General features: G+C 42.8%; 1 protein-coding gene across 2 annotated transcripts in view; it reads left to right on the top strand.

Moving 5' to 3' along the window:
* The window catches only part of LOC138631597 (BCAS3 microtubule associated cell migration factor-like), a 212,482-nt gene that overhangs the window by 55,855 nt on the left and 128,768 nt on the right, over positions 1 to 27,859 (top strand). For both annotated transcript variants that reach the window (XM_069716632.1, XM_069716631.1), the window contains exons 12-14: positions 930 to 1,100; positions 6,421 to 6,514; positions 22,317 to 22,450. In XM_069716632.1, coding sequence (XP_069572733.1) covers positions 930 to 1,100; positions 6,421 to 6,514; positions 22,317 to 22,450 — 399 coding nt within the window. The remainder of the gene's footprint in view (positions 1 to 929; positions 1,101 to 6,420; positions 6,515 to 22,316; positions 22,451 to 27,859) is intronic.

Below are 27,859 nucleotides of genomic sequence, written 5' to 3'. Positions count from 1 at the left end.
AGTGTTGATCAATTAGGAGCCAAACGCCTCACTTAATAATTGATGGCTCTTCTTGCATTTTACACACACACACACACACACACACACACACACACACACACACACACACACACACACACACACACACACACACACACACACACACACACACACACACACACACACACACACACACACACACACACACACACACACACACACACACACACACACACAGGCAGCACACACTATTAGTGTGCCTGGCCAAGAGGCGAAGAGAGACAGTGGGCGATCCTCAGACCCAACAAACGCGAGGCGCCACCGTGTATTGACAGGGCCGCCTCGTCTGAATGCCTGATTAGGCTCTCCGGGGCCCCTTTGGCGCTTACACACACACACACACACACACACACACACACACACACACACACACACACACACACACACACACACACACACACACACACACACACACACACACACACACACACACACACACACACACACACACACACACACACACACACACAGTCACATGCATTGGACTCCATTAGACTAAGACAGTGTAGTAGGTGAGATAGACTCCACTTAAGCAGCACTATCCATTTCCCTCAAATCGAGCCACAGAGGTGTGTTTGAGCCAGACACCCTGGCTGGGCCTTAAGCGGACACAGAGGAGCCTCACACACACACACACACACACACACACACACACACTGGTGTCTCCTGTGGCTGTAGTGCTACAAGTCATCAGCACTACAAGTTATCAGCAGGCATCGAGTGAACATGCTGCACGCACACATACACGCGTGCACTTAACGGCTCCTCTGCTGCTCCTCACGTCTTGTAAATGCTTCAAACCAAGTCCACTACAAAATATAAGTTTATTACAAGTATAAATATGTAAATGTCCTGCTGCACAGTTATTATGTTTCCTCTTTGTCTTCCAGACTTTAAAAACAGGCCTAACGATGGTGGGTAAAGTTGTGACCCAGCTGGCTGGCACGCTGCCAGCAGGCACTCCAGATGAGGAGAGCACGCCTCACAGCGCCAGCCGGCGTAGCCCCCACAACCCCGGCGTGGTCACCATCATCGACACACACAGCGTCGGGGAGGGACAGGTCAGTCTACGGCTCTGCTGCTTCTGCTTGGTATCGTTCATGATGTGTTTTTACAAACGTCACCGACCCGGCGTGATTGTAGTCTTCATGGACCTGAAGAAAGCACGACGGCTCCTCAGTGTGACGCTGTCAGCTCTCATCCAATCATCTATATGATACACACACTACAGAAGTTTACACTCATTTACATTCATTGACTTTTTTCACTAAATTGGTGCAAACTACTGCGTTTGTTTATCATTTCTGTGATGCTGGATTGTGGGTATTTATGGTAAAGTGTAGGGATTTATTAGTTGTTTTTTTCCCCTATGCAAATTATATATGAGCAGTGCAGACATGTGTGCATGTTGTAATTAAATACAATCATTTATAGCACACACTGTGCACAATATGATCATATAAACACAGACCACCGTCACATTGAATCATTTACTTGTCTGCAGTTTTGTTTGTAAAATGTGTAACATGGTTTCAGATCTTTTAATCCTGGATGCCAAAGCTTTGAAGGTTTTAACTCAATGCAGGATCTTACCTTTTGTTTTCAAATCTGAAATATTCTCAAACATCAGCTTTCATTTGCTGGAAATTACACTTGCCAGCAATCGACAGACAAGAACTTCTATACTTTCTTCTTAAATTGTTGTGACAAGAAATGATAGAAAGTAAGATTTAGAGAGTTAGAAACAACAACAAAAAGAATTTCTCTCTGTATGAGGAAGAAAATATATGCAGCACCATTCATGTATTAGACCAAAGTAAATACATGTCAGATTTAGGCCAGAGAGTTGATAAGTTCCAGCAGTCCAAATGAGGTGGTAATGAAGTGTGTATGTTGTTAAAAGAGAAAATAGGTCATACCCTCCGAGGGGTTCCAGATTCAGACTTCCAGGTTTTAATCTCGCCAAGTTCGTCTCAAAGGTGACGGAGACGTGGAACTGTTCTTCTGCCGGGGTGGATGGACGTGGGAGACGTCGGCCGGTTACAAGCAGTTCAGTTCACAACACGAAGGGAATGACATCAACGATAACAGCAGGGAATCAGTAGTCGGTCCCTCCAGGAAATCACAATCTTGAGATCGCAATATTTAACGCAAATTCAAGCAAACTCAGCAATATTTATGTCAGTTTGTAATTCTTTTAAATTCCCGCAATTTTTCCACAAAAAACATCATCATCAGAATCTGTGCTGAAAGTATTAACGACATAAAGTAAATCTTTTCAAACAAAACTTTATTGATAAAAATAACTCCTCATTTCCAACCAGAAAGTCTCTGCTCCTGTTTTAATCTCCAAATAAAACTGTTCACCAGAGGAACAGGAACAAGAGGAGAAACAGGAAGTGACAGGGTTTGTGGGAAATGTGTTCTTCACATTAAAATGATGTGATTAAATGTTTGTGATCAAAGGAAGTGATTCCATATTACTGGATGTTAAATGAGTTTTCTCCACACGTCCAGTTGTCAGAGACGTCTCTTTGTTTGTTTCATCCAGCAGGTCTATGTGTTGAATAAACATGAATTAAACAGCATCTAAAGCTCTTATTTTGACAGCTGATGTAGTCCTTGTTTCTATATTCCAGTCACAGACGCTCTGTTCTGGAAACATATGCAGCTTTTAGGATCTTTTAGGACCTTTTAGGACCTTTTAGGAGCTTTAATCTCCACAGTTCTCTAAGTTTAGTAAATAAGTGTAAAATATTAGAACAAAAATATTTCTGTGATGTGCAGCATGATTATTATCAAAATGATTACATATTTATTAATTTATCAGATTGCATTTTCCTTTTCTCAACTTGCAATTTTTTGTAATTCCAAAAAAACTCAATCAAAACTCTCCAAATTACATCGCAAATTTTGAGAAAATCTGCCACAAAATCAAATAATTTTGATCTGAATCAGTGAAAACCTGTCTGAGAGACATTAGAGCCATTTGCAGTCAGGTAGGAAGAAGCGTTGAAACTGTTGGAGAGGAGTTTCCAGTGAGGTTCCTCCTCCAGCATCAGAACACCAAATGAGGGAATATCTTTCAGAGGAAGAGGCGTCTTCCCTGCTGTACAGTTTAACACTGATAATATCTTAACAAGCAGCACTGAAGCTGTTCTGGAGGCTTGTGCTGGAAAACAGTGTCCCCCCCCCCTTTTCATTTGTCACCTCTTTATATATTGGTATGGATGTGATTAATACTAGAAGAAAAAAAATCAAACACACCGACCCATACACAGCAGTTCATAGTTTGAGATGCTTCTCTTAGTTCAGAGTTGCAGTATTTTCCCTCCAGTGATATATTATATTAAATTAAAGACGTGATGTCTTTGAGTTTCACGATGAACTTTAGGGACAAACTGATCAGGCGCTTGTCAACCTGAGTTTCTCCCTCACACCATCTGACTGAACTGCTCTGAGCTGCATCTTGCACAGTGGTTAACCAGGAACTGTTGCCAGGTGACCATCCCTGTTATGTAGTGTCAGCTTTTTTTGCCTTGCATTTCCCCCCAGCTGTGCCCATTACATACTTAATGCATAGACACACATGCACACCAAACATTGGTGCCAATTGGCTCTTGGCTTCTCGCCTCTCCGGCCTCGTCATGTGCGACCCGCAGGTAAACAGAACTTTGGCCTCTGCGGCACGGTGGGAAACAGAAAAATCTCCCAGCTTCTGTGGCTCGGACACCCTCGGGCTCGCTCAGCTCGCTCTGTGCCACTCGCTGAAAGGTGTGACTTTGAATCGCTGCATATTTTAACAGCTGAGCTTTTAGCCGCAGCCCTGTGTTTCAGCAGCGCTCTGTAAACAGGCCGCTGCAGCCTCACATGCAGCTCCAGGCCGAATGACTGCACTGCATGTTAAATAAGGTCCTCACACTAAATATGGTCTTTTTAATGAGATTCTGGAGGTGAGAGAATTATATTTCTAGCCCTATTTATAATTTCCTTCTATATATTTCATTCACCATGAAAACTGCAAGTTACAGCTTACACAACAGTATTCTCATCAGTACAAATACTAGACTGGAGGCCTTACAGGAAGCTGTTGCACCACACACAACGTTAAATAGTCCTCTGCTGAAGTATAAACTGCTCCGCAAAAGGCATGGCTAACAGAGACATACAATATAAATAGATGATAACATTTATAGGTGTTAGTATTAAGTGTTTGATGCTGGTTATTATTTTCCAAATATGGATTTACACCAGATTTATGTTCCCCCAGAAAATCTGTTCCTCAGTTCAAAGGTTTGAGGAGTATCAGCAGAGTTTGGACCTTTTGTCCTGAACCGCATCGTTCTACATGGACCCACCTACCGTACATGTGTGCACCAGGCTGCAGTAGGAGTGTACTGTAAGTGAGTCTAACCCTGGTTATGGTTTGAACCATCCCAGTTGCCTTCGACAGGATCTCCCCTTAACGTCAAAAGAAATGCTAAAAGCTTTTATCCCCTTAATTCTCCTCAGCCACTCCAAACCATGATTAATCACACTGCAGGAGCTGTCACATTTTTAATGAGGTGTGTTAGTGTACATAGTACAGTTTGTCAGTGATGCAATCACCACACACACACTCACTGGGACTGTATCCACCCTGTAGCCACAGTGTTGTCCTATAAGCTGGACCTAAGCCTTCAGAAGCAGGTCTGCACTCTGTCACCGGCCGACACACTGTAACCGTACACCGGCCATAAACACAGGGAGGAGGAGAGGAGAGGAGAGGAGAGGAGAGGAGAGGAGAGGAGAGGAAAGGAAAGGAAAGGAAAGGAAAGGAAAGGAAAGGAAAGGAAAGGAAAGGAAAGGAAAGGAAAGGAAAGGAAAGGAAAGGAAAGGAAAGGAAAGGAAAGGAGGAAAGGAGGGGAAGTGGAGGTGGAAAGGAATAGTAGGTGTGAGGGGGGGTCAGTTGGGAGTGAAGTAAGATGGGGTATACATTTTAGAGAAGTGGAGTAAGTCAGAAATACGATAGAGGTGACTTCCTATGTCGGTGGGAATCTAAGATATTCCAGTCTCTTCCAGACTTTCAAATTCCTTATTTGGAGCGGCGGCCTCGTAACACACAGACACACGCACACACGCACGCACGTACTCACACACACACACACACACACACACACACACACACACACACACACACACACACACACACACACACACACACACACACACACACACACACACACACACACACACACACACAGTGTGTGAGCGTGCTCGGTTCTCTGGAGGACACTCTTGTTTCAAAGGGCTCCAGCAGGATTCCCTCACAGAACAACATTGTCTGCCTGCACCGTAATAAAAGTGATCTGCTTCATGTCACCAGCCTCTTTCTGTTCTTTCTGCCCCCCACCCCCCACACACACACTTTTTTTTCTTCTTTTTTTTCTACTTATTTTCTTGCTTGTAGTCTGAGGCGAAGCCCTTTAGTTTTTAGAGGCTGTTTCTTGTTTGGACTAGCTCCTATTTAAAATGCTCAGCTGGCCGTCCTGACATCGTTAATGCAACACTGGGGCCAAATCGAACCCCGTGTATATGTTCTCTCTCTCCGACACACAAAGTGGCCTCATGTCTGGGCTTTTTTCTAATCTCTCTTTGTGGCCGAAGCGGGTTTTCTGCCAGCTTCTGGTCTCAGCGCAGCCTTTGCTGGATTTGTCCCAGTCTTCACAGCAGACTTCATACACAGACGTCGGTACGGCCTCCAGTTGTGCAAAGGGACGTATCATTTCATTTTCTTGGTCAAGTTTCAGAAGTCGGAAGCCAATATTAGATTTGATGCCCGTTTCTGCCTGTTTACGGGAAATCCTGCTGTCGGGGGCTATTGTCAAAGCCACATGTGAAAAGCCACATCATTGACAAAGTGAATTTGTCCATATTCATGTCTCTGTTGTTGGACCATACTCCGTCCACACGGGTCTCTGTATGACTTCTTAGTAAAGCACCAGCCTTAATGAAATATAACTCAGATTATAATGATTCTGAATTTGTTTGAGAGATTGTTTTCTTGCTTGTCTTTGTTTTGGGTAATATGCTAATTATTTTCTATCCACAAGAGGGCAATGGCACATTCAGAAAGGAGTTGAACTCCTCACCACACAGCTGTTTCACTGCATGCTGATGTCAAAAAACAGTGATGATATCAGAGAAAACCAACATGTGAAGAGAAATGCTTGAACAGGGGAAAGTCCCGCTTCGTGTTTAATGTTCTCATTGTTAGAAAATGATTTGAACTTTCTTTATGTGTGTGTGTGTGTGTGTGTGTGTGTGTGTGTGTGTGTGTGTGTGTGTGTGTGTGTGTGTGTGTGTGTGTGTGTGTGTGTGTGTGTGTGTGTGCCACTCCAGGTCTTGGTGAGTGAGGACTCGGACGGAGAGGGAGTGGTGGCTCACTTCCCAGCTCATGACAAACCCATATCCTGCATGCAATTCAACCCCAGTGGTAAGACACACACACACACACACACACACACACACACACACACACACACACACACACACACACACACACGAACACGCAGTTTTTTGTTTTAAAATTTTGGAGGAAGAAAATTAACACTCAAGACATGTTCAAAAAAGAGGAGAGAGATTCGACTTTTTTCCAACACGGTGATGGAACCATTACACACGTAGTTAGTGTGTGTGTGTGTGTGTGTGTGTGTGTGTGTGTGTGTGTGTGTGTGTGTGTGTGTGTGTGTGTGTGTGTGTGTGTGTGTGTGTGTGTGTGCGCGCGTTTGAACACGTGTCTCCCCAACACCAGTATTTACACCAACCTGAAGACAACAGCATCAAATGCAGGTTCCGGCATCGCGTCACATACAGTACATCTTGTTTATCATTTAACTTCATGCAGAGGGACATAAACAGGAAAAAACTAAATCAAATCAATATTTAATTTGAGCAGCTTTTTCCTTTAAAACAGCCATCGGTGCACTTTTACACGCTGGTTTGATCTTTAGCATCTTGGAGAAGTTGCCAGCATTGTTGTGTGGATTTAGTCTCTTCACGTGACCCCAGACGGACTCGGTGATGATGACATCTGTGCTCTGCGGTGGGCGGAGCTTCTGTTGCAGGACTCCTTGTTCTTCTTGTGGCTGAAGATATGATGCTAAACGATGACTTTGGCACAAATCAGATACCTACCTGATGATGATGGTTTAAAAAACATACAAAACAAACAAAACCAACAGCATCTTCTGTCACTGCAACAGTTAACAGAACCTGTGAAGTCATTGAGGTCTGGAACAAGGTGGAAACATGAATACCGACCCGCTGCATGTAAACCATGATTTTCAGGAATGAGTTACCAAGGCTACTCATCTCTGCAGCTTGCTGTTCCTATGGCGACACAACCAGGCTGCTCGATGTAAAACAAATACTTCAGTCACATGTGCTGACCCTCATCACCGTGTTTATATCTGGTGGTACGTGGTATGTTTAATGTTCTGTTGTCATGCTGGTGTCACTACACCTGTTGACATATTCCCTCAGTATAGTGTGAAAAAAACCAAATGCTATATTTTGATCTGGCTAATAGGACACAGATTTTTCCTGATAACTGCAGAAGAAGACATGGTAGAAACTTCATGTGGAGAAAATGATCTGAGAGTCTGATACAGTTTGTTATTGTGTTTCCGGGAGTTTCATATGTGCTCCACATGCAGAGACTAGAATCAGAGGATTTTGTGCTGATGTGCTGTGCGTACATGCATCAGTGTGAGTATTTCACTGTGGCCTTTTTTTAGGTGCGCCGAGCTTCACATCCAAAAAGAGAAGGACAGTAGATTCTTTGTAAGTGTGAACAGGCGACCTCATCAGACTGTGTGCGATCTTTTATTTTGTGTATGTTCCTCAGTGTGTGTGTGTGTGTGTGTGTGTGTGTGTGTGTGTGTGTGTGTGTGTGTGTGTGTGTGTGTGTGTGTGTGTGTGTGTGTGTGTGTGTGTGTGTGTTAATAAAGAAGCTGCTGAGAGATGACTCTCACCCCTTGACCTCCACGCCCCGAGAATACTTCACTTACTCCGACTTCTGACTGAACTCAGGAGCTCTGTCTGAGCAGGAGCAGGCGGATATTTTAGACAAAGACAGACTCCCCCGGCCCCCCCGAAAAGCGATGTTTCATAAAGAACTACTTACTAATGATAACACTGACAGCTGGAGGAGATGTTTCTGCTTTCAGTTTGCAGGTTTTACTTCTTGGATATTCATTCACAAAGAGAGAAAGCTCAAAAGAATGAACACATAATCCACTGATGTGTTGACAACAACATGCCTGCGTTAAGCCTGGCTGACTGATTTTAGTGCTGAACAGGTGTCCCCCCCCCCCCCACACACACACACACCTGTCCCCAATAATGTCACATCTGGACAAAATGTCAGCTGTTTGACTGACATCTGTTTAATTCTGATTGATCAAGAATCGATCATTTCTGCAGGTTGAGCAGCATGATAGTCGGATTTCCTTCAAGATGTCTGTCAAATGATCCATTATCATTTCATGCAAGCCTACTTTCATTTTATTTGAGCAGCAGTTTACATGTTGTGGATAAAACTCTGTTACTGACTGAGACGGCCGTAACATGAGACTAAACTTGAATGGAGGGCAGACCGGCCATATTGTCTTCCAGCCATATGCAGCTCATCATGTCCCTCTTTACATAACTGAACCGCACAAAGCAATGTCTGTCTCTCTTTTTGGCGACCTTGTGGAGGATACAGCTTGAATGAACCACTCAGTGTAAGCAGCCATGTTGTGTGAGCATAAAAGTCAAAGGCCGAGCAGAATAGCTGATAAAAATGTGACGTACGGGATCAATGAAATTGCAGCGTCTTCCCACCTTTGGCGATATGATGTCATGTGAATCCAGTCACTAACTTATAATATTTTGAGTTGCTTGGAAAACAATCAGTCGCGTCAGTAGACTCTTATGTAACGTACTCCATGTTTACTACTCCAGGAAGTAGTCGGACCCTTAGCAACCACCTAGCAACAGAGAGGATTTCTAGTCTCCAACTGAATAAATACAGAAAAATAGAAACACTAAACTGATCAGCTAGCTCAATCTGGTTGGAACAAAGATATCTGATGAACAAAGATATCCGATGAACAAAGCTATATGATGGACAAAGATATCCGGTGAACAAAGATATCCATGAACTCATGTGTTTTTAATATTTTAGCACCGTGTCGTGTGTTAAAACCAAACCGGTCCAGCTAGCCGCCGCTAGGACAAAAAAGGACCAAAAGAGACCTGCTTTCACCAAATGGGTCATTTAATAGACCTGTAACAAGTAGAAACTACATTCTATTGAATATTATATGAAATTCAGTTCTAATTCTATGTTCCCATTGATGAGGTGGAGGGATATTTGTAGTGATGAGCAGGGTGTTGACCAATCACATCTCTGGGGCAGAGCTACTGGTTGTATAAACCTGAATAACACATGCGTCCAAAGTAAATATGGAGTTTGTGGCGAACATGAACGTTAACACATGATTAAGCAGCAGTGTAGATGGAAGTATTTTTCTGTTTGTTACTGATGATAAAGACAGAAAGCCATATTTCATAAAGCACCACATCTAAATTTGGATTCCAATTTAGAAATGGTTTTAGGTACTAGTCCTTGTATTAGTGATTGAGTGTTTGTGTGTGTAATCTGCTGGTCGTTCCCTTATTTGATCATCTCAGTGGCTTTCAAATCTTAACAGTTTACGGTGTCCCTTTTTCATTTGTATTTCTTTTTTGTACAGAATTGCGCACTCAGGATAGCTCACTGCTGTACACGTGGGAGTTCATAGTTTTAGTGTGCTGGTAGATGCTGAGTCAGGAGTTCAACTGTGATTCTTTCGACAAATTGGAATTTCCAAACACACTTTCAATCTTTCCAATTCATTTACTCTGAGTCAAATCTAAACAGCTAGTAACTGTAAAAGTTAAAACAGGCCCAGAAGTGCAGCTGAAAAACTGATTGTCAGATTTCCTCCCTTTTTTTTTTTTTTTACTGCAGTCAGGGCATGTCATGTGATTCGGCTACATCTTAACACAAGCGTAGAAACTCCTCTTCTCCACTGTTGTGATTGCACGACTGCTTTCATCATCCTGTATTCTTTTATGCGTTTTCATTTCTAAGTTGCCTGCTGTGGAGTGTCCCATAATTAGAGGCCTCTTGATTTGACCAGAGTCCAAATCCAGAGTGATTCATTGGTCTGCCTCCAAGTGAACTCTTTCCAAGGCGTTAGGGGAAGTGGCTTTTACTGAACTGCCTTCCTTGCCTTACTGAGACTCCCTTCACAGTGGTCAAGCTCAACATGGCAGAAACAAGAAAGATAGACTGAGCAGGAAACAATGATATGACTCAAACAGAGGCTGGAAAGCCCAGAGGTTTTGGCTGGGAAGAGTTATGTAAGTAACCCCAGTGGCTTGTGTGTGTTGGAGGCTCTACAGAGGGCGGACCGGTGGCCGCCAGATCTCGGTGTGGCGGCTGGCGCTTTGCGGCGCTTCGGTGGATCTGTGGATCTATTCCTAGTGGTGTAATTAGAGGGACGCAGATGAAGTGCAGTGGCAAAGCGCTCTCTTTAACAGCTGCAATGTGTGTGTGCTTGTTTTCTTTCACGTCTCGTCCTTTTCACTCGTCCTTAACGATCCTTGACTTGATTATTAGGTACGATGCCAAGGTCAAAATACGCTCATGTTTTGATGGCAGAGATATTGTCCAACAGCTTGAGCATTTCTTATGTCTGGGACTGGCACTAGATGGAGTGATTGATTCAACAACCACGCAGGGCTCCACCCTCGGCTTTTTATTCTCTTTTTCTACAAGGGCCTACTCTGTGATAAGGATCAAGTGCTTTACAGGCAGCTGGAAGAAGTATTCAGATACTTAGTTTAAGTAGTGACACTGTAACAACACTACAATTAAACCTATTTGTTAGAAGCATATATATATATATATACACATATATATATATATGAATTAAGAATATGGTTCTTCAACATACAATTGTAAAGAACTTGAGGATTTCATCATTTGTGGTACATAATATAAAAAGATTCAGAGAGTCTGGAGAAATCTCTGTATGCATGTTATGGTCAAGGCTGAAAACCAATATTGGAAGGTCGTGATCTTCGGCCCATCAGGGGGCACTGCATTAAAAACCCTGTTGTGGAAATTACCGTTGGGGCTCAGAAACACTTTTGTCTATCTTTGTCTATGAAAACTATTGTCTGTAAACACAGTTTATCGCTGCATCCAAAAATGCAGGTTAAAACGTGACCATGCAAAGAAGAAACCAGATAGAAACATGATCCAGAAGTGCTGCTGCTGTCTTTAGGCCCGAGCTCAGTTAAGTGCAGGCTAACCGTCACGGATGCTGGCTTTTCAACTCTGCGCTGAGAAAAAGCTGGATGGTCCCTCTCCTCTTTAGCCTGGAGGATGCAGCGTCCATGATTTCTAAAAACAATCTCAAATTTTGATTCGTCAGACGACATAACAGTTTCCCACTTTGTCACAGTCCATCTTACATAATTTGCAAATCATCATATTCTGTTTTTATTTACATTTTACACAGGGGTCCAACTTTTGGGGAAATGGGGTTGTATATACATACTGAGCTAATTATATGTTAAATCATTTCTGTTTATAAGTTAATTATAACAGAAATCAACACATTTTTATGATTAATGACTGATTTAAGTCTTTACTAAAGCAAAAACACCAAATAAGTTTTTCCTTTCAGTTCTAGCTTCTCAAATGAAAAAAAAAAAAAAAAAAAGGATATTTCTTGAAATATCTTTGCTACATTTAATCATTTTACCATCTTTATGAATATTAGGAGTATTTAGGAGTATCCTCCAACCCATGCAACCAGATAGTTCATTTCTTAGTGTTTCCTAATGACTCCGCTGTTGTGTCTAACTCCTCCTAAGAATGAAAAACTTGCATTCAGTAGGTCTCATTTCAACTGTATCACTTATCTGGGACACCAGACTGTTGTTATTTATATGATCACAAGAAGTCACATTACTTTAAAACCTAGCTGTGGGTCATAATAAGCTGTGGGGTTGTGTTTTGCGGGCAATCTCCATTAGTCACTATTTTCTCATTTTAAAGGTCCAGTGATTAACGGATCCATTCAGAAGATATTTGCCAGATTATTCAAAAATGAAAATAATTCTTGCGACACTAAAAATGGGGATACATATCTTTTTGGTCTACTTTAAGTTGTTACTGTAAGCTTACAGCAGCAGCTGAACATTATGGGCTGTCTCCCTGGGTTTTAGCTGCGCTACATCCAGGTTGCTTTCCTGCTATGGGTGGAGGTTTTTGAAGCCAATTGCAGCTGATGAGGAAGCTCTACTTACACTTTCCAACCTCTCTTTTAGCCAGTTACCAGTTAGTTTTATAATTTATTTTAAGATCCTATTGTTCACAGTTACCTTGCAACCAAGTAACATCTTTAAGAAAGTTGTAAAAGCAACCTCCGTCCCGGGACCAACACTTAAGTAAATGTAAGTGTGATAAGGCCTCTGCAAATCAACCTGTAGCTTTCACATAATTGTAGCAAATTGAAAAGTACATGATTTCCCACTATAAGTATGAAGTAGCCAAGCAAATAGCTAAAAAAATGTACTGGTATGTTACTCAGTTTGGTGCATTTAGACAGCTTCTTGTGACAATGAATATTGTGTACAAGAGTTTTTATCAAGTATGAATGTTGCACCTGCACAGAGCAAATCTCTGTCAGTAGTAAAACTGAGTTAGTCAGCTCTGTTGGTGCCGGTACGCTGAGCATGAATCAGCCAAGTCTTCTATTTGAACTGGATGCAGGTATACGTCCTCTCTTGTACGATGAAGAATCTCTTTCATTACCTTATTTCAGTCTCATAAAACACAGTAGGCTACCACTGAATCACAACCTAAGTTTTGTGCAGCCGTCTGAATACGGAGGTTTCGAGTAGCCCATCAAAGGCTGGAGAAATGGCAGATGAATCAAGACGGAATCTCTCCCCACACGGAACTGTCCCATAAACCATATCCCTGGTTTAGCAACAGCCCTAATGAATAGCCTGGCCCGTTGTGCCTGACCATTGAGGCAGCTGTGCCGCGAAGGCAGCTCTCCGTGGTGTAATAACTCTGTCTCTCCATCTTACTGATGTGTGAAAGAAACCAGGCAGTTGCCGAAAAACCCAGGACCCACACGCACATGTTGAACACGAGGGGAATTCCCACACACAAGCAGCTTGACTCGGCCACACATTTATAGGCACACATTTAGCATAGATTGAGTTGTGTCTTCACACCATGATAGTAATTAGCACTCAGCCAGCTCTGATGTGATTTACAGCATCTGCTCTGCAGGGTTCTCTCTGTTGCCTTCTTCAGGACTTCACTTGTAAAAAGATGTTTTGTTCGTCCAACTGTAATGTTGGAGAGTGTATTTACCAGTGATAATAATGCCACCAAAGTTTTTAGTGTTGGTCTTTGTTTGTTAAAGAAGCTGAAAAGCTGGTGCCTCAGCTGATTGAATGTCCATGAAGAATGTAATTGTATTCTCACTGGCTGTACAGGCGGAGATAGAAAAACTTAGAGTTTACATAAAAGCATATATTGACCACACTTTGGGATGTGGGTCCACCTGTGGACATAAAGCCCTTTAGGGGAATAGTTCATCCCAAAATGCAGATGTTTCTGCTGTCTTGGATGAACATTCATCACAAGCTCTCAACGACATATCTTTTCTAAAAGTGTCATGTTTCTGTAATTTGCAGTGGGCTATTTAGCACAAGCAGAAAGACCTTTGATTTACTGCCTACTTTGCATCATAGTTATGGTAAAAGGCTACAAGCCACCTAAAGCACTGGTTCTAACTTCCAGGCCGTGGACCAGGAGCCATCTAAAGAACCTTTGGTTCCAGGGCATGAGGAAAATATATGATTTAGCAAAACAACTTGATGTTCAGGTTATATGTTAGTATCGGTGACCTGACACATCCAACCCAAGTTAAGGCCGTCTGCAGTTGAAATGGTGTGCAGTGCAGTGCACAGCGTTTTGTGAAATAAATCAGAAATGTATTTGATAAACAAGAAAAACAGCAATTCTTTGCTTTCATATTTTAAGAAAATGATTTGTTTGAACCTGACCACATGTTCAAACAAATTGATTCTTGTCCACATTTGGGATTTAGTTTTGGGACTGGGTTGGTAGGATGTGATTAGGCAGCTCCAGCAAGAAAGTCTTTTATGCAGTAAATACTGTTTATGTATATACTTCACCCAAGTCTGGGGAAATGTTGCTTTGAAAAAATTTGTTAGGTCACTAAACTACATTCATCTGTAGACTCTCCTGAGTGTCTGCAAATACACCAGCACTTACCAGAAGTGATGACGAGCCCTGGAAAGCAGAGTGTTCGCCTCTGTGGTTGTGTAATCGCATTGCTATGCAAAAACGATGCATTATAAAATGATTTAATCTCAACTATACAAATACTGTGTGGACTGCAGATGCACACATACATCTGAACACACAAGGTAAAGAAATACCAAAATTCTTGAGTAATATATACATATATAGTTTAGTGTAACAGGGAGGGTGAGGCGTCAGGCAAACATCTACGTATAATAAAATATTCATGTGGGAAAACAAAAAGAGTGAGAAGTGGTTCCATGGTCTGGATCAGACGTTGACCGTGACTCAGAAAAGACCCGCGCCGGACACTCACCAACCCAGCAGACACCCCAGCAGTGTGTTGTCATTTGCAGCCCACAGTGCGGTAGCACGCAGGTCGTTTGTACCGTGTTTACGGTATGTGTGTAGGTGGGTGGCTCGGTGAGGACGAGGTGAGTTGAGCTGAGAACTTTCTTTTTCCCATGAATTTAGGGATTTTTTTTCTTTTTTTTCTACTGGCAGCACAAACAAAATGTTGAGCAATTCTGAGGGAAACGACCTAAAAATCTCTGTATATGATTTCATTTCTTTTTTTAAATTCTTATACAGTTTAACATACAATAGTGTAAAAGCCACCCTTGGCCCACAGAGCTTGCAGCGTTTGTTACGCTCCACAATAAACAAATGACTCACAACGGTGGTATTCTTGGAGCCCGACCAGCTGTAAGAAGTAGAGGAAAGCCCAGTGAGGAGAATCAAAAAGGATACTCGGGCTCAAACATGGGGACGTCCTCACCATATACACCCAGTTAAAACCTGTTTACAAGAATGAAGGAGGCGACAACACAGACATGTCCTTCAGTTTTCTTCCTCAGTAAACATTTCTATATGCTCTCTTGATCACAATAGATCTTGTGTTGAAAAGTCAACATTTTTGTCTGGAGTCCAGTTCTAAATGTCCAACATGGAGTCGGTCCATCCTCTGTAATCTTCAGGAGACTCTTCCCATTTTATTCAGAGATTTCTTCCATCAAAGTGGGATGTCAGTAAAACGTTGGGACTTCTGGCCAGGTCACCTCACTTTGGACCTGAATATAAGATGAGCTGATGCACAGACACGGACACACAACAAATGGGCCACACTGAGTCCCCTTTTTCAGCATCCATGACACTTTATACACATTTGGAAATTGTGTAATTGCTTAATGTATTTGTTAATAACTGCAACACCTCCTGTGGGCTCCCATACAATAAAATGGATAACCATGTGAGTACAGTAATACATGTCAATATAGCAAAATACAGTTTTAATTGTATCAAATATGTCTGATTCACACTTTAAATGCCATTGCAGTGTGTTTGTGTCCTGCTTAATTGCTGCTAAATTGAGGGACTTTTTGGGACCAATAAATTAAGTCAAAGTCAGTGGACTGTATTGACACTGACATTAATTTTCCCGGCTGTCAACACTGTGTGACCCTCCAGCGACACATGTCCGTGTTACAGTTTACATGACTGTTCGGGACTTATGGTCAGAGCCAATTAGACAGATGGGCCGTTAGTTCGTCTTTCCCGGAGCCACAGCATGTTCGGCTTGCCTTTGTCATAATTAAGAAATCTTGATTTTAAATGTTATGAAAGAGCTTAAACACAAATTAACTGCACTTATGCAGCCTGAAAAGAAACTGATGATCTCAATCCGTCTTATTTTGTCACCCTTGCATCTTTTTCTCTTAAGTCAACGGACAATCGCAGCACTGTGGAGTTGTACCTACGAACTGCAGCTGTGACTGTTTAAAGGGATCTCATTAGTTAACAGAAGTGAACGTAAATTTCAGAGCGACCGTGTAAATGAAAGAAGCTTACCTCCAGCCTCTGTTTACTCAGAAAAGGGATTAAGTTGTGATCACGTTGTCAGGAGATTGTGGACGGCAGCGATTCGTTTTGGGGCTTTTGGAAACATGACATCAAAAGAAGTGTTAAAGTTCTCTCTGAGCTGCTGTGAGAAGATGTTTGTCCCATGTTGAGAAACCGCAGACAGCAAACACACTAGAAGAATTAGGACTCGCAGGGAATTTGGATTAGTGGCAGTAAATTGGGGTTGTGTGATTGGCGGATGAACTCTTGCAAGAACAGAAGCTTCCTGAACTTTTTGTCTCATTAGACAACCTGTTCATCCAGTGCTGTAGTCACTGGATGACAACATAAAAACCTCTCTCCTCTTTAATAGAATTCCAACAGGAAGTGTGCAAATATGTAAATGTTCCATAAAAGCAGACCAAAGTAGTGTGTTTTCCCAGTAAGGTGATGAAAGAACAGGCCTGAAGCTCTGCCTGGAGAACAGTCACGCTTTGTGAACTCGACCGCTACGGTTCCTGCCCCTTGTGTGTCGGCACGACTTTAAAGCCTGGCGACTTTTGCCCTGTTAAAAGAGCCGGCGTTCCAGCACAGTAATATCAAACTAACAGCAGCTTCTCAGCTAGGTTAGCCACACACACACACACACACACACACACACACACACACACACACACACACACACACACACACACACACACACACACACACACACACACACACACACACACACACACACACACACACACACACACACACACACCTTTCTTCATATCTATTAATATCTAAGTGCGCCCAGGTGGTCGGCCTGTGGAGCGCGTAGGAAAACACAACCCTTGGTTTCAGCCCGCTGTACATCAAATGAACCGTGAGCACCTTTCCCCTGGTTTTCTCTGTTTTGCTTCGCAGCCTTCACCCTCTCTCCGTCCCCCAGACTCTCTGTCCTCCTGTGGTTTGTCTTCTTTAGAAGTAGGTGTGGATGAGTTTCAGGGATTCAGAGCATTTTGACAAACCTGTACAGTGTGCCAAATTAAGGGCCTCATGGCTGTCGCTTCCTCCCTGCTCTTTTGTGTTCTGTTACTTTTGACCATGTTCACACACAAAACATGTTGGGATGTTGGTGGTTCGGCCATGAGGCTATCTTTTATCGCTACGTAGAACCCTGTAGATAACCTATTACACGTTCATTGGTATGAGAATATCTGTCTGTGACGCCGTGAAGACATAGAGGCCTCAAGATGCTGAACAACCTGTCAGGTACTTTGAAAATCTGTAAGTTTACTGAGGAGAGCTGCTGATTTTTGAAAGGCAACTGGTGATCACACCAACTTTTCCTGGCCTCATCTTTGAAAGCCTAATCACTTTAATTTTAGCGCCTACAGAAGTGTTTGTCAGGAAACCAACAGGAAGTTTATAGTAAGGTTATTTTTTGGTGAGTAAGCTTCACTGATTCGACTACAGAATATTTCACAAGTTTATTCTTCAACCTCACCAGATAACTTGACATATTAAGTCATAATCGTACAAGTCTAGTCTCTCACCACTTAGACTTTATTTTCATGTTTGGTCTTTGTTGCTTTTGATTTGGATTATAAGTAAGTACATTTACATTTCATAAAAAGTCTGGGGAAGAAACACAAACTGGTTAACAGACGAGAAACAACAAAGTAAAATCATGGTCAAACGGTCTGCTGTAGTCTGCAGACCAACGTCCATTCATTGAGGTACTGGTACAACTTCTGCTTGTGTCCATGTTCATTTTTTTTTACCTCCAAGACAATCAAATCAGACTAAACTGTTGCCTTGTTTTTAAAATTAAAAAAAAAAAGTGTGTCCGTCAGGCTTTTGCCCGGAAAAGATTTAGACTAAATAACACCAAAGCTTTTAATCAGAAACTGAGAAGCTTCTAACAAACTGGAATATATGCCTTTTACATTGTCAGTTGGAGTTTCAGTTGATAGACTGCACCCTCTTGGCTGTATTAGAGGTTGTTGACTTTGGCTTTGTAGCTTGTGACTAATGCTGTTTCTTCCCAGCAGAAATAAAACTGCTCGTATATTAATGTGGTGGTGAGAATTTTAGTAGGACCCTCCCTCCTTCAATTATCACGCTGGCTAGTCTCTTATTTTGCTCTGGTTAAGAGGAGAACACACACCTATTCATCTATCTATTATGTAACTGTCATAAGACAAAACACTCCGCGACGGAAAGTCCTCCACATTTTTCTTCTGAATGCAACAGATTAAATTGTTCCAGTTTTGAGACAGGCAGCAGAGGGTTGATGATCGGACTGAAGTCCATCACGTGTGGAAGTACAGACAGAAACACATTTATGTCCCGTCCGTCCCCCGACATGAAGACAAAGCCTCGTCTTATGATGGATAGTCTTTCATTTGTGCGTTGGGCTCATTTGCTCTGAAGTTTATGCGTCCTAAAGCTATCTGAATCCTCCACGTCCTCCATCTTGTAAGCTTTATGCCTTCCACATGGTTTTAATTTGAGATTTTCCTGATTTTCAAAGCTTTTTTTTGAGCCTAGTGTTGTTAATTAAAAAGTGGACGAGGTTTGTTGTGGCCTTCCGTGTTGCCAAGTAGGGAAATCACCGCCTTCCTTCTTGCTCTTTCCATTTCTCTTTGCCGTTTTCCCTCTCGCTCTCTCTCCCACCTTCTCGTCCCATCTGCCTTCGTCAAGAATAAAGCTAGCCCGACCACTTTGTAAATGAAACATCCTCCCACCATTAATGGGATTTAGCAGATGTTTTGTGTTTGGATGGTCAGAGATGGGACAGTAAAGCCCGCAGCAAAACAAAACAAAAGATTTTTTTGGGGGAAAAAAACAAAAACGAGAAAGCAAAGGCAGATATTTATGGAAATGATTATATCACTTCCCTCATGTCCCATACGGACATATGTCTCGCACACATGGCAAATTAGAGGTCATCCCTTCCAGTTTAGTGCAAGTCTAAGTGCGTGTGCCAGCGATCTTGGTACTAAAACATCGTAAATAACACTGTAACCCCTGGGACAAGGTGTTATAAATAGGACGTGTCAAACCCTGCTCCAGCCAGCCTCTGGTTTCCCCGAAACCCTCTCTTTTCACCCGCCGAGCGGCTCAGCTACTTTTTAATTTGGCCTTCCCGCGGGCTAACCGACTGACGCCTCTCGGCGAGGGCCTCTGTATTTCAACAAGGCCACAAAAGCCCCAATCCTCGGGCACTCGCACTCACAAAGCTGTCCAGCCTTTCTGAGCTGTTACTTTTTTGGAGCCCAGACTCCACCATCAGCAGAAGAGAAACGCCGGCCTCGGCCAGAACGCAGCGGCCAACTCTCATCTGTCAGAAACCCAGGGGCCAGACTCTCCAGCCGCCGGGTGGGCAGGGCCCGACCGAGACAGAGAGCGGAGGAAGAACGAAAGAAAGAGTGGAGAGTGGGGGAGAGAGGCTTTGAGAGCGAGAGGAAGCTCCCAGATAAACAGACCGCAGCGCCTCAACTCCTAATCACCCTGCGCTTCCGTTTCCAGACTCTATAATTAGAAGGGCCCCGTCCCTTTTTTCTCTGTATTCCCAGTTGACGCAAATGCTTCTTGTGGCTTGGCACCTCGTTTGGGGCGTGGGTTTTCAAGAGTTTACAGGCCCTGGGCCTGAGCTCTCTGGCTTTCTGGTCGCTCTGATACAGTATGAATAGCTAACCACTGTCTTAATGCACACTTCACTTGGCTTCTCCTCGGCTCTCTTCCCTCCACCTCTGATAATCTGCATGACCCCATCGCTCATACACTCGGTACCTCCCTCATCCCACCTCTTCATCATCTTTGAATAAAACTGTGCTTCACTCAAACACGAGTGTTAAAAAAAAGAAACCTTTCAACTCTGAATGAATGTGCAAAAATTTTGTAGCATACTTGGCTTCTTTTTCCAGAGGAGGAGTGTTTTCCATCTCCCTCGCACGTGTTGCTGAATCCTTTTAATCTCGTGCCATTCCAGCCTCCTCTTTTCACATTTGACATGCCACCCAATAAAGCGCGGCCACTAATTAGAACCTACTGCAGCCTCGGCTGAAAGGACTCCGAGGGGAAAAACTCAGTGGAAAATGACTAATTACTTTAATATAATTTATGTCTGCGAGTCGTCAGAAGGACGGAGGTTTGGACATTTTTTACACTTCGTATCAGCGATATGTGAGCGACTTCCCGATCTCTGGTTTGTTTGGAGCGTCTCTGAGGACGGGTTTGGGGTTGTGTTTGAAGAGCAGCGCAGCCTTTTTCCGAGCCGAGCCAGTTTAGATCTGGGTTTGTTCTGGTGTGGTTTGTTGAGCATGTTGTTTATGGTGAGGGCCTATACTTTCTGCAGTTTGACGAGCTTCAAATAAAACCGGACCAAATGAATGGGCCTGTCAGTGTTGGTTACACTTGTGCTGAGCTGTGGTTCACTTATTCAGTGGATCTTGATGTGCATACACGCCCATAGCCGTGCACTGATGTATGGATACGTAGATTCTATGTTGTACAGACACTCATCATCTTGTCTGTGCTTGAAGAAGCACACGACTGGAGCCCCACTTTTAACCAGACCAAGCCATCATGCGAGGGAAAGCTGCATTTTATGACAGCGACAAACGATAGCTGGCTTTGTTTTAATGAGCTGGTTTGTTTGTTTTAAAGGAACAGTAATTCTGTCATGCTGTCTCACATGTGTCCTGCACAGTTGGTCGTGTTGGCTGCCTGCTGGTGAGCTGCTGGAGGGAAATACACTCTAAATATTTAGCTTGGCTCGACTTTGTATCAGTTTACCGATGTACCAGTGGCAACGCTGCTCGGCTAGTTTAGAGTATTTAAACTGTAACATCAAATTATAGTTTTTTTATGAGTTGTCTGAACTGGGAACTTCAATATATATGTTTAGGAATTATCACTTAAAATGTTGTAATCAATACCTAAATACTAAATGAAATATTTTCGAAGTGATATTGTTCAGTGAGTCACTTCTCAAATGATTGGATGACATGTCGGGTTGGACAAGACTGATGGAAGTCCATGTACAGAAGTTGAATAGTGTTGTTGGCACTTTTTTATACAATTTGCAGTAAATGTCATATTTAAAGCAGAAATCGTTTAATGGGATTTAAGTCAGTGATCGAGTGGGTCACTTGTAGTAAGCGAGCGGAAATGACAGTGGCGCCAGTGGTGCAAAACACAACAACAAAAACAAGCAGTCCTGAGTGTAAAACAACAAAAAAAATACAACAAGAACAAGAACTCGCAGTCCTGAAGGACTGTAAGTACATCTTTTAGTTTTTGTGTTTTGCACTTCAGGACTTCTCATTTTGGTGGTTGTGTTTTCTTTTTCTTTTTGTGATTTGCACATCAGGAGCGGAGGTTTTTGGCGAGTTTTTGCATTTTCTTTCTTTCTGTATGTTTTGCACTTCAGGACTGCTTGCTTTTGTTGTTGTGTTTTGCACCTCAATGCCACCGTAGATAATCCCCCAATATTTTTCTCCCTATAACAAGTCAAGCACCAAAAACACACATTTCCCACAGTGCAGTTGAAGAGCATCTCTGCCAGTGTCTTTCATATTGAACTCACACAGTTTACTGCAAAGAGTTCCCATTAAACATTTGTTGCTTCCATGACAAATTTAACATAATCCTGATGATGTCATGAAGGCTACTTCTTCTGAGTGTATCCGTAGTTCTTGAGCTTCATGTTTCACAGGTACCCACAGCAAAATATATAATGCAACAGTTATAAAGACAGTAACACTATGATGGGATACCAACGTGTGGAGGAGTCTTAGTGTTGAAGCACACAGTTGGTGCAGAACATGTCAGCATCACATCCAAACAGAAGCATGTGATAAATACAGCTGTTGTGGGAAAAAAAACATGACACATAAAACACTCAGAATTTATAGCACAACAACATGGAGGATCATTACACAGCTACTGTTGTTGGTAAGTGGTTTATTGGATGCTGTGGGAGTGACTCCTGTCTGTGTGTTCATCGCAGGAATGCTGCTGGTGACCGCCGACACGCTGGGCCACGATTTCCACGTCTTCCAGGTCCTCACCCACCCATGGGCGTCCTCGCAGAGCGCCGTCCACCATCTCTACACGCTGCATCGAGGGGAGACCGAGGCCAAGGTCCGACACACAAACACTCCGCCACACACGGCAGTCATCTGAACTCTGATGAGAGTTCGGGAAACACTCTGAACTTTTATCCAAATCAGTTGTTATTGTAAATTCTGTGATTCGACTATAATATGTTGTCAGATCAGCTGCTGCATCCTATCAGACTAAAATCTAAAAAACAACAAGATCTTGGTTGGACAAAATTTTGAAGTATTAAAGACTAAAGGTCCATTACTCTGTATTACAAGATTTCATTCAGTGCAAAAACTGTAGGTCCATCTGAAAATAATCCCTCATTCATTAGAAAAGAAGATTCAAGAAGACCTGTTTTTGGGGGCGTGTCTGTTTGATTGACAGGCCTGTGGTGCAGTCAGGTTACAGCTATCGGTGGGCGGGACGTAGCATCGTCATGGTTTCCAATCAGATCGGTCAGATCCACCGCTGGCTCCTCCCCCAGCTCGTCCAAATATGGTCACTTCCTGCTCCAAACCGCTCCGAACTAGTAAAGATGGTGACGGACAGAATCTGAACTGGAGGATTCATAACGTTCACAAACCAACGATGACATCACTGATGGTTGATGACATCACTGATGGTTGATGACATCACTGATGGTTGATGATTGGTCCCGACTGTCTTGAATTCTCATGTGTAGCAAACGTGATAAATGGAGGGCTTCTTTTATTTTACATGGCACTTCTCAGCTCTTCCACTTTTTCTCTTTCCAAATTGAAGTACAAACTTTGAAGAGGACGTAAAAAAAAAAAAAAGCTGTTGTTATGAAATTCATAAAAATGGTGGTTCTGTTTGTTTGCCCTTTTAAAGTAGTTTTAGATGTTCTCACATAACTGTGGGCTCTGAAAGCTGCCTGCTGACACAGAGCCGTCCAGCACAAGTACTTACACTCATTGGAACATTTTAGCTGTAACGCTTCAATTTTCCTGGAATCAATATTCTGCCCCAAACCAACATGTGGCTGCTCTTAAGATCCTGTGTGCAGGTACATAGATGATTTACAGAAACGTTCCACTCTCAGCAGAGAAATGTGACAACTGACGTCTAGTGTCGAAATCTCAACACATTGAAGGGAAGTAACGTGAGTGGAGGTACCCCACTGCAACAAAACATCAGTATGACTTATGTTTTTATTACATTTTTGACAAGCAAACTCTTAAATGAATTAGATGGTGAGTTGCACAAAGATTTGTTTGTTTTGTCTTTTGGAAATGGCCTCAAAGTAAAAATTATATTTAACATTTGATCTCTTTTCGTACATATTTAAAGCTTGAATAGTACCATTGTTTATTTAACCAATATTACACAAGGGCCTCGGTCCTGACCGCATCACTGTCGTAAACAATAATGACGTTAAAACACACCCTCGGGTGTAATATTGCGATTATACAACAAGTTACCAACAAAATGGAATATATAATATTATGTAATAATGGCATATTGTGGGGCGATTCACTCTCAAAATATGTATGCATGGGGTATGGCTAACAACTGGAAAACCATCAGTTACATCAGTGGACTCTCATGTGACGTGTTTAATGTGTGCGACTCCAGGAAGTAGTCGGACCCTTAGCAACCACCCTAGCAACAGAGAGGATTTCTAGTCTCCAACTGAATAAATACAGAACATAGAAACACTAAACTACTCAGCTAGCTCAGTCTGGTTGTAACAAAGATATCTGGTGAACAAAGATATCTGATGAACAAAGATATCTGATGAACAAAGATATCTGGTGAACAAAGATATCCATGGACTCATGCGTTTTTAACATTTTAGCTCCGTGTAATGTGTTCAAACCAAACTGGTCCAGCTAGCCTCCGCTAGGATTGGAAGTGTTGTTATGGTATAACAAGTGTAGCCATTTGAAAATTACACTTTCTAAGACAGAAACAATTTACTTTTTACTATTAATTCTGTTCAATATTTTTTCACTGGGGCATATTTCGTAACGCGCGTTGCTATAATTTGTTTCCCTTTCCTTTTTAACACATATACACACTATGTTCTGTACACTTCAGTATATTCAGTTTGTGGAGTGGTTATATCACTTGATCCAGTAGAGATGGACATACAAAGCCTCAGCAGATCGGGCCTGCAGGCGTTTCATGTGGGGTGTCAGGGAACATCTGAACAGGAAGGTTGTGGCTGCTGAGATTTACTTGAGAAACACTTGATGCCCTTCGTTCAACATGGAGAGCTAAAGTCAGTAATATACTTACATTATTACTATCACAGCATTGGTTATATTGATTATTTTTGTAATGAAAGAGCATCTCAATGGTTAAAAGTAAGATTCTTTAAATAAACACTTCATACCAGCGTAATTAGACCTGTCAAATTCGATTCTGAAGGTTATACTCATTGTACAATCTTGATTAATCCTCCATTTAAAGTGACATATAAAATATCTGCCTTTGCTCCAGTGGTCATGTAGTGAAAGCTGATCTGTGTGTTTCCCAGTGGTAGCGGTCCAAACTCCTAAAGGCAGAACACGTGCCCACATAAAACATAATACATCTTAATTCTATTGAAGATGAGGCTGACTGTGATGAACTGAGAGGACATTTTCATTGAAGTGATTAAATAAAACAAAATCACTTCTTCAAAAAAGTTTGTTCTCATTGATGACATGCACAGATGTTGCAGTGTACGTTGGAAGTTATTACACAACAAAACTACTTCAGGCCTTGTTCAGTTCATGATTATTGACTGGGAGAACACACACACACACACACACACACACACACACACACACACACACACACACACACACACACACACACACACACACACACACACACACACACACACACACACACACACACACACACACACACACACACACACACACTCACTCACTCACTCACTCACTCACTCACTCACTCACAGCCTGCCTGTAGTTAATGGATGACCAACCGGCAGGTCCGCTGACCGGCTGCACACTGAGCCTGCTTTGATCCAACCCGTTGTAAACACTGAATACCGGCCCCGGCCTAGTGCTTGGGCCAGGGGTTATCAACACACGCCTCTCTCTCTCTCACACACACACACACACACACACACACACACACACACACACACACACACACACACACACACACACACACACACACACACACACACACACACACACACACACACACACACACACACACTCAGAAACACACTGGAGAGTGATAAAGTCTTCCGTTAGGTGGGTGGAGAGACGCCTTATCTGTCTCCAGCGGCCAAACACGCGGCTGGCTGTCAGTGACCCGAGGCCAGGTAAACAGACCTGCAGCTGATAACAGCTGGAAGGGGCTGACAGGGCGGACCACTTTCACTGCTAAACTTTACAGTCCTCCACCATCAGCTGGGATTCAGGTGATACTGTTCTGAGTTCATGAAGATTCTGTTGGTGCAGAACTGACCTGGTTGCCCTTTCTGTAGGAACCTGGTTTCTTCATTCTTTGTGTACACAACAAACCCACTTTTAATAATGTGGTAGTTGATGACAGAAAACTGGCTTTGTAATCAGCTTTTTATAAGTATGAGTGTGCTGGACAAATTAATGTTGACAGCCCAGTGGCATGATGGAAAAAACAGATAATTTCACGTAGTGAGCCTGTTGCTTCACTGCTGCCTCAAATCATCAGGAAGCTGCAGTTTACATCACACGGATACGGTACTTGAAGTAATTACGTTTTGTTTCCAAAGTAACATTATGGCTGACTTGGTATGGCAATGAACCCAAACTCTGTTATCACCTGCCTTATGTGCTGTTGGTGCGTCGCATGCGGCCAAAACAGCTCTGACCCACCAAGACGTGGACTAGCAGCAGATCCTTTAAGCCCCATCAGTCAACCCGGTATCACGACAAAGCGTGAAATAGACACGCCCATCCAGTACAGAAAAATGTGAGATAGACACGCATTGGCCTATCTAGGCGTGACAATGTCACATTTTGTAAACATGAAACTTATCACGTAGCACTAATCAGAGACTACCATGCGGGAGACAGAGGTTCAAATCCAGGACTTGAAACCCCAATCATGTTGTTTCTCCTAAACCTAACCATTTTTTTGGTCACAAACCCCGATAATGTGGTGATTCTCATGGCTGTATGCATGCAGTACGTTTTGTTTTCGTCCACTCCAGGAAAACGTGAAACTGTCTAGAAAGGCCGAAGCGTGCCAATCTCACATTTTGCTGTAGTGGACGTGCGTGTTTCTTTGATGCTTTGCGGTGATACCGGGTTTGTATCAGCTGAGCTACAGCCCATCATGCAACAGTCTGTTCCTACTTTATAATCAGCATTGTTTGCTTCATCTGTGAGGTGTCATAATATATTCTCTGAGCAAACTGAATGTGAACTGAACTGAACGAAGCGTTTCTCATTGAATTTGAAAGTGTGTGTATGGTCGCGTCTTCCCGCAGTTATAGATCCAAACTGTCAGTTTAAAGCCGTTTAAAGTTTACATCTCCGCTCACCGCCAGCAGTGCTGCTATTCTTCATTCTATTAGATCAAATGTTGGAAGTGAATAGATTTAAGTAATAATATTAGGAGACTTGTGACTACGGTAATAGGTTTTTATTCAGTCTCATTCATTGTATCAAAGGTCTGTCTTGTGTTATTGATTCCCCCACCCTGTATGGGAGTTATGTTCAGCCTCTCTCATCGGCCTTCTCCCTTTGTCTATCTTTGTCACATTCCTGTCATTCCTCCAGAGTTGCTCTCAGGTGAGCAGAGCTTCTTAATCTCCCTAACAGGTGACACTGATTTAAAACAAAAGCATTAAACACGTCTCCCTGACGTCCCAGATGTGGTCAGGTGCTCTGTTGGAGGACGGAGAGCTCCGCCTCTCTGGAATGTGCTGCCTCCACATCAGCGCTCGCATGTGACTGCATACAGTTGCATTCCTGCTTTATAAGATAATATTTGACAACTGTTTGATATCTGCAGGGTTGTCACACTATAAATGTATAATTACAGCCACCCCTCAGGTAATCCCCCACCTGATCAAAATGGGTTTGACAGTAGAATCCAGGCACCATTTTACAGTTGGAGCTCTGACAGGTCTATTACGACCAATCACGACACACACAAAGTCGTCCTTTCTCATCTGTGCGTCATCCCTGATCAGCCTCATCAGAGGTCAGGCCTCCTCTTTCACTCATCTTTGTGAAGTTAAGTAACCGTCTGGTATGCAGAGGATGCCCCATTAACTGTCATTGCTCCGGACAATTACCTGGTCTGACCTGGCAGGAGATTAGAAAGGCCTGCAGGTACGGCGCTGTCTCGGACCGGCTGATGAGGAGGCACACATTCTTCATCCTAACTTTCTCCTTCACCGTTCGCCTTCATGTTTTCCCGATCCAGCCCATTTTTCCAGCCTCTGATTTTTTTTTTTATAGCATGCTG

This window comes from Brachyistius frenatus, unplaced genomic scaffold (assembly GCF_029030835.1).
Source record: "Brachyistius frenatus isolate BFR_SWC_R1_liver_20210118 unplaced genomic scaffold, ASM2903083v1 Contig_160, whole genome shotgun sequence".
In the NCBI taxonomy this organism is placed as follows: Eukaryota; Metazoa; Chordata; class Actinopteri; family Embiotocidae; genus Brachyistius; species Brachyistius frenatus.
This window is presented reverse-complemented; position numbering and strand designations above follow the sequence as displayed.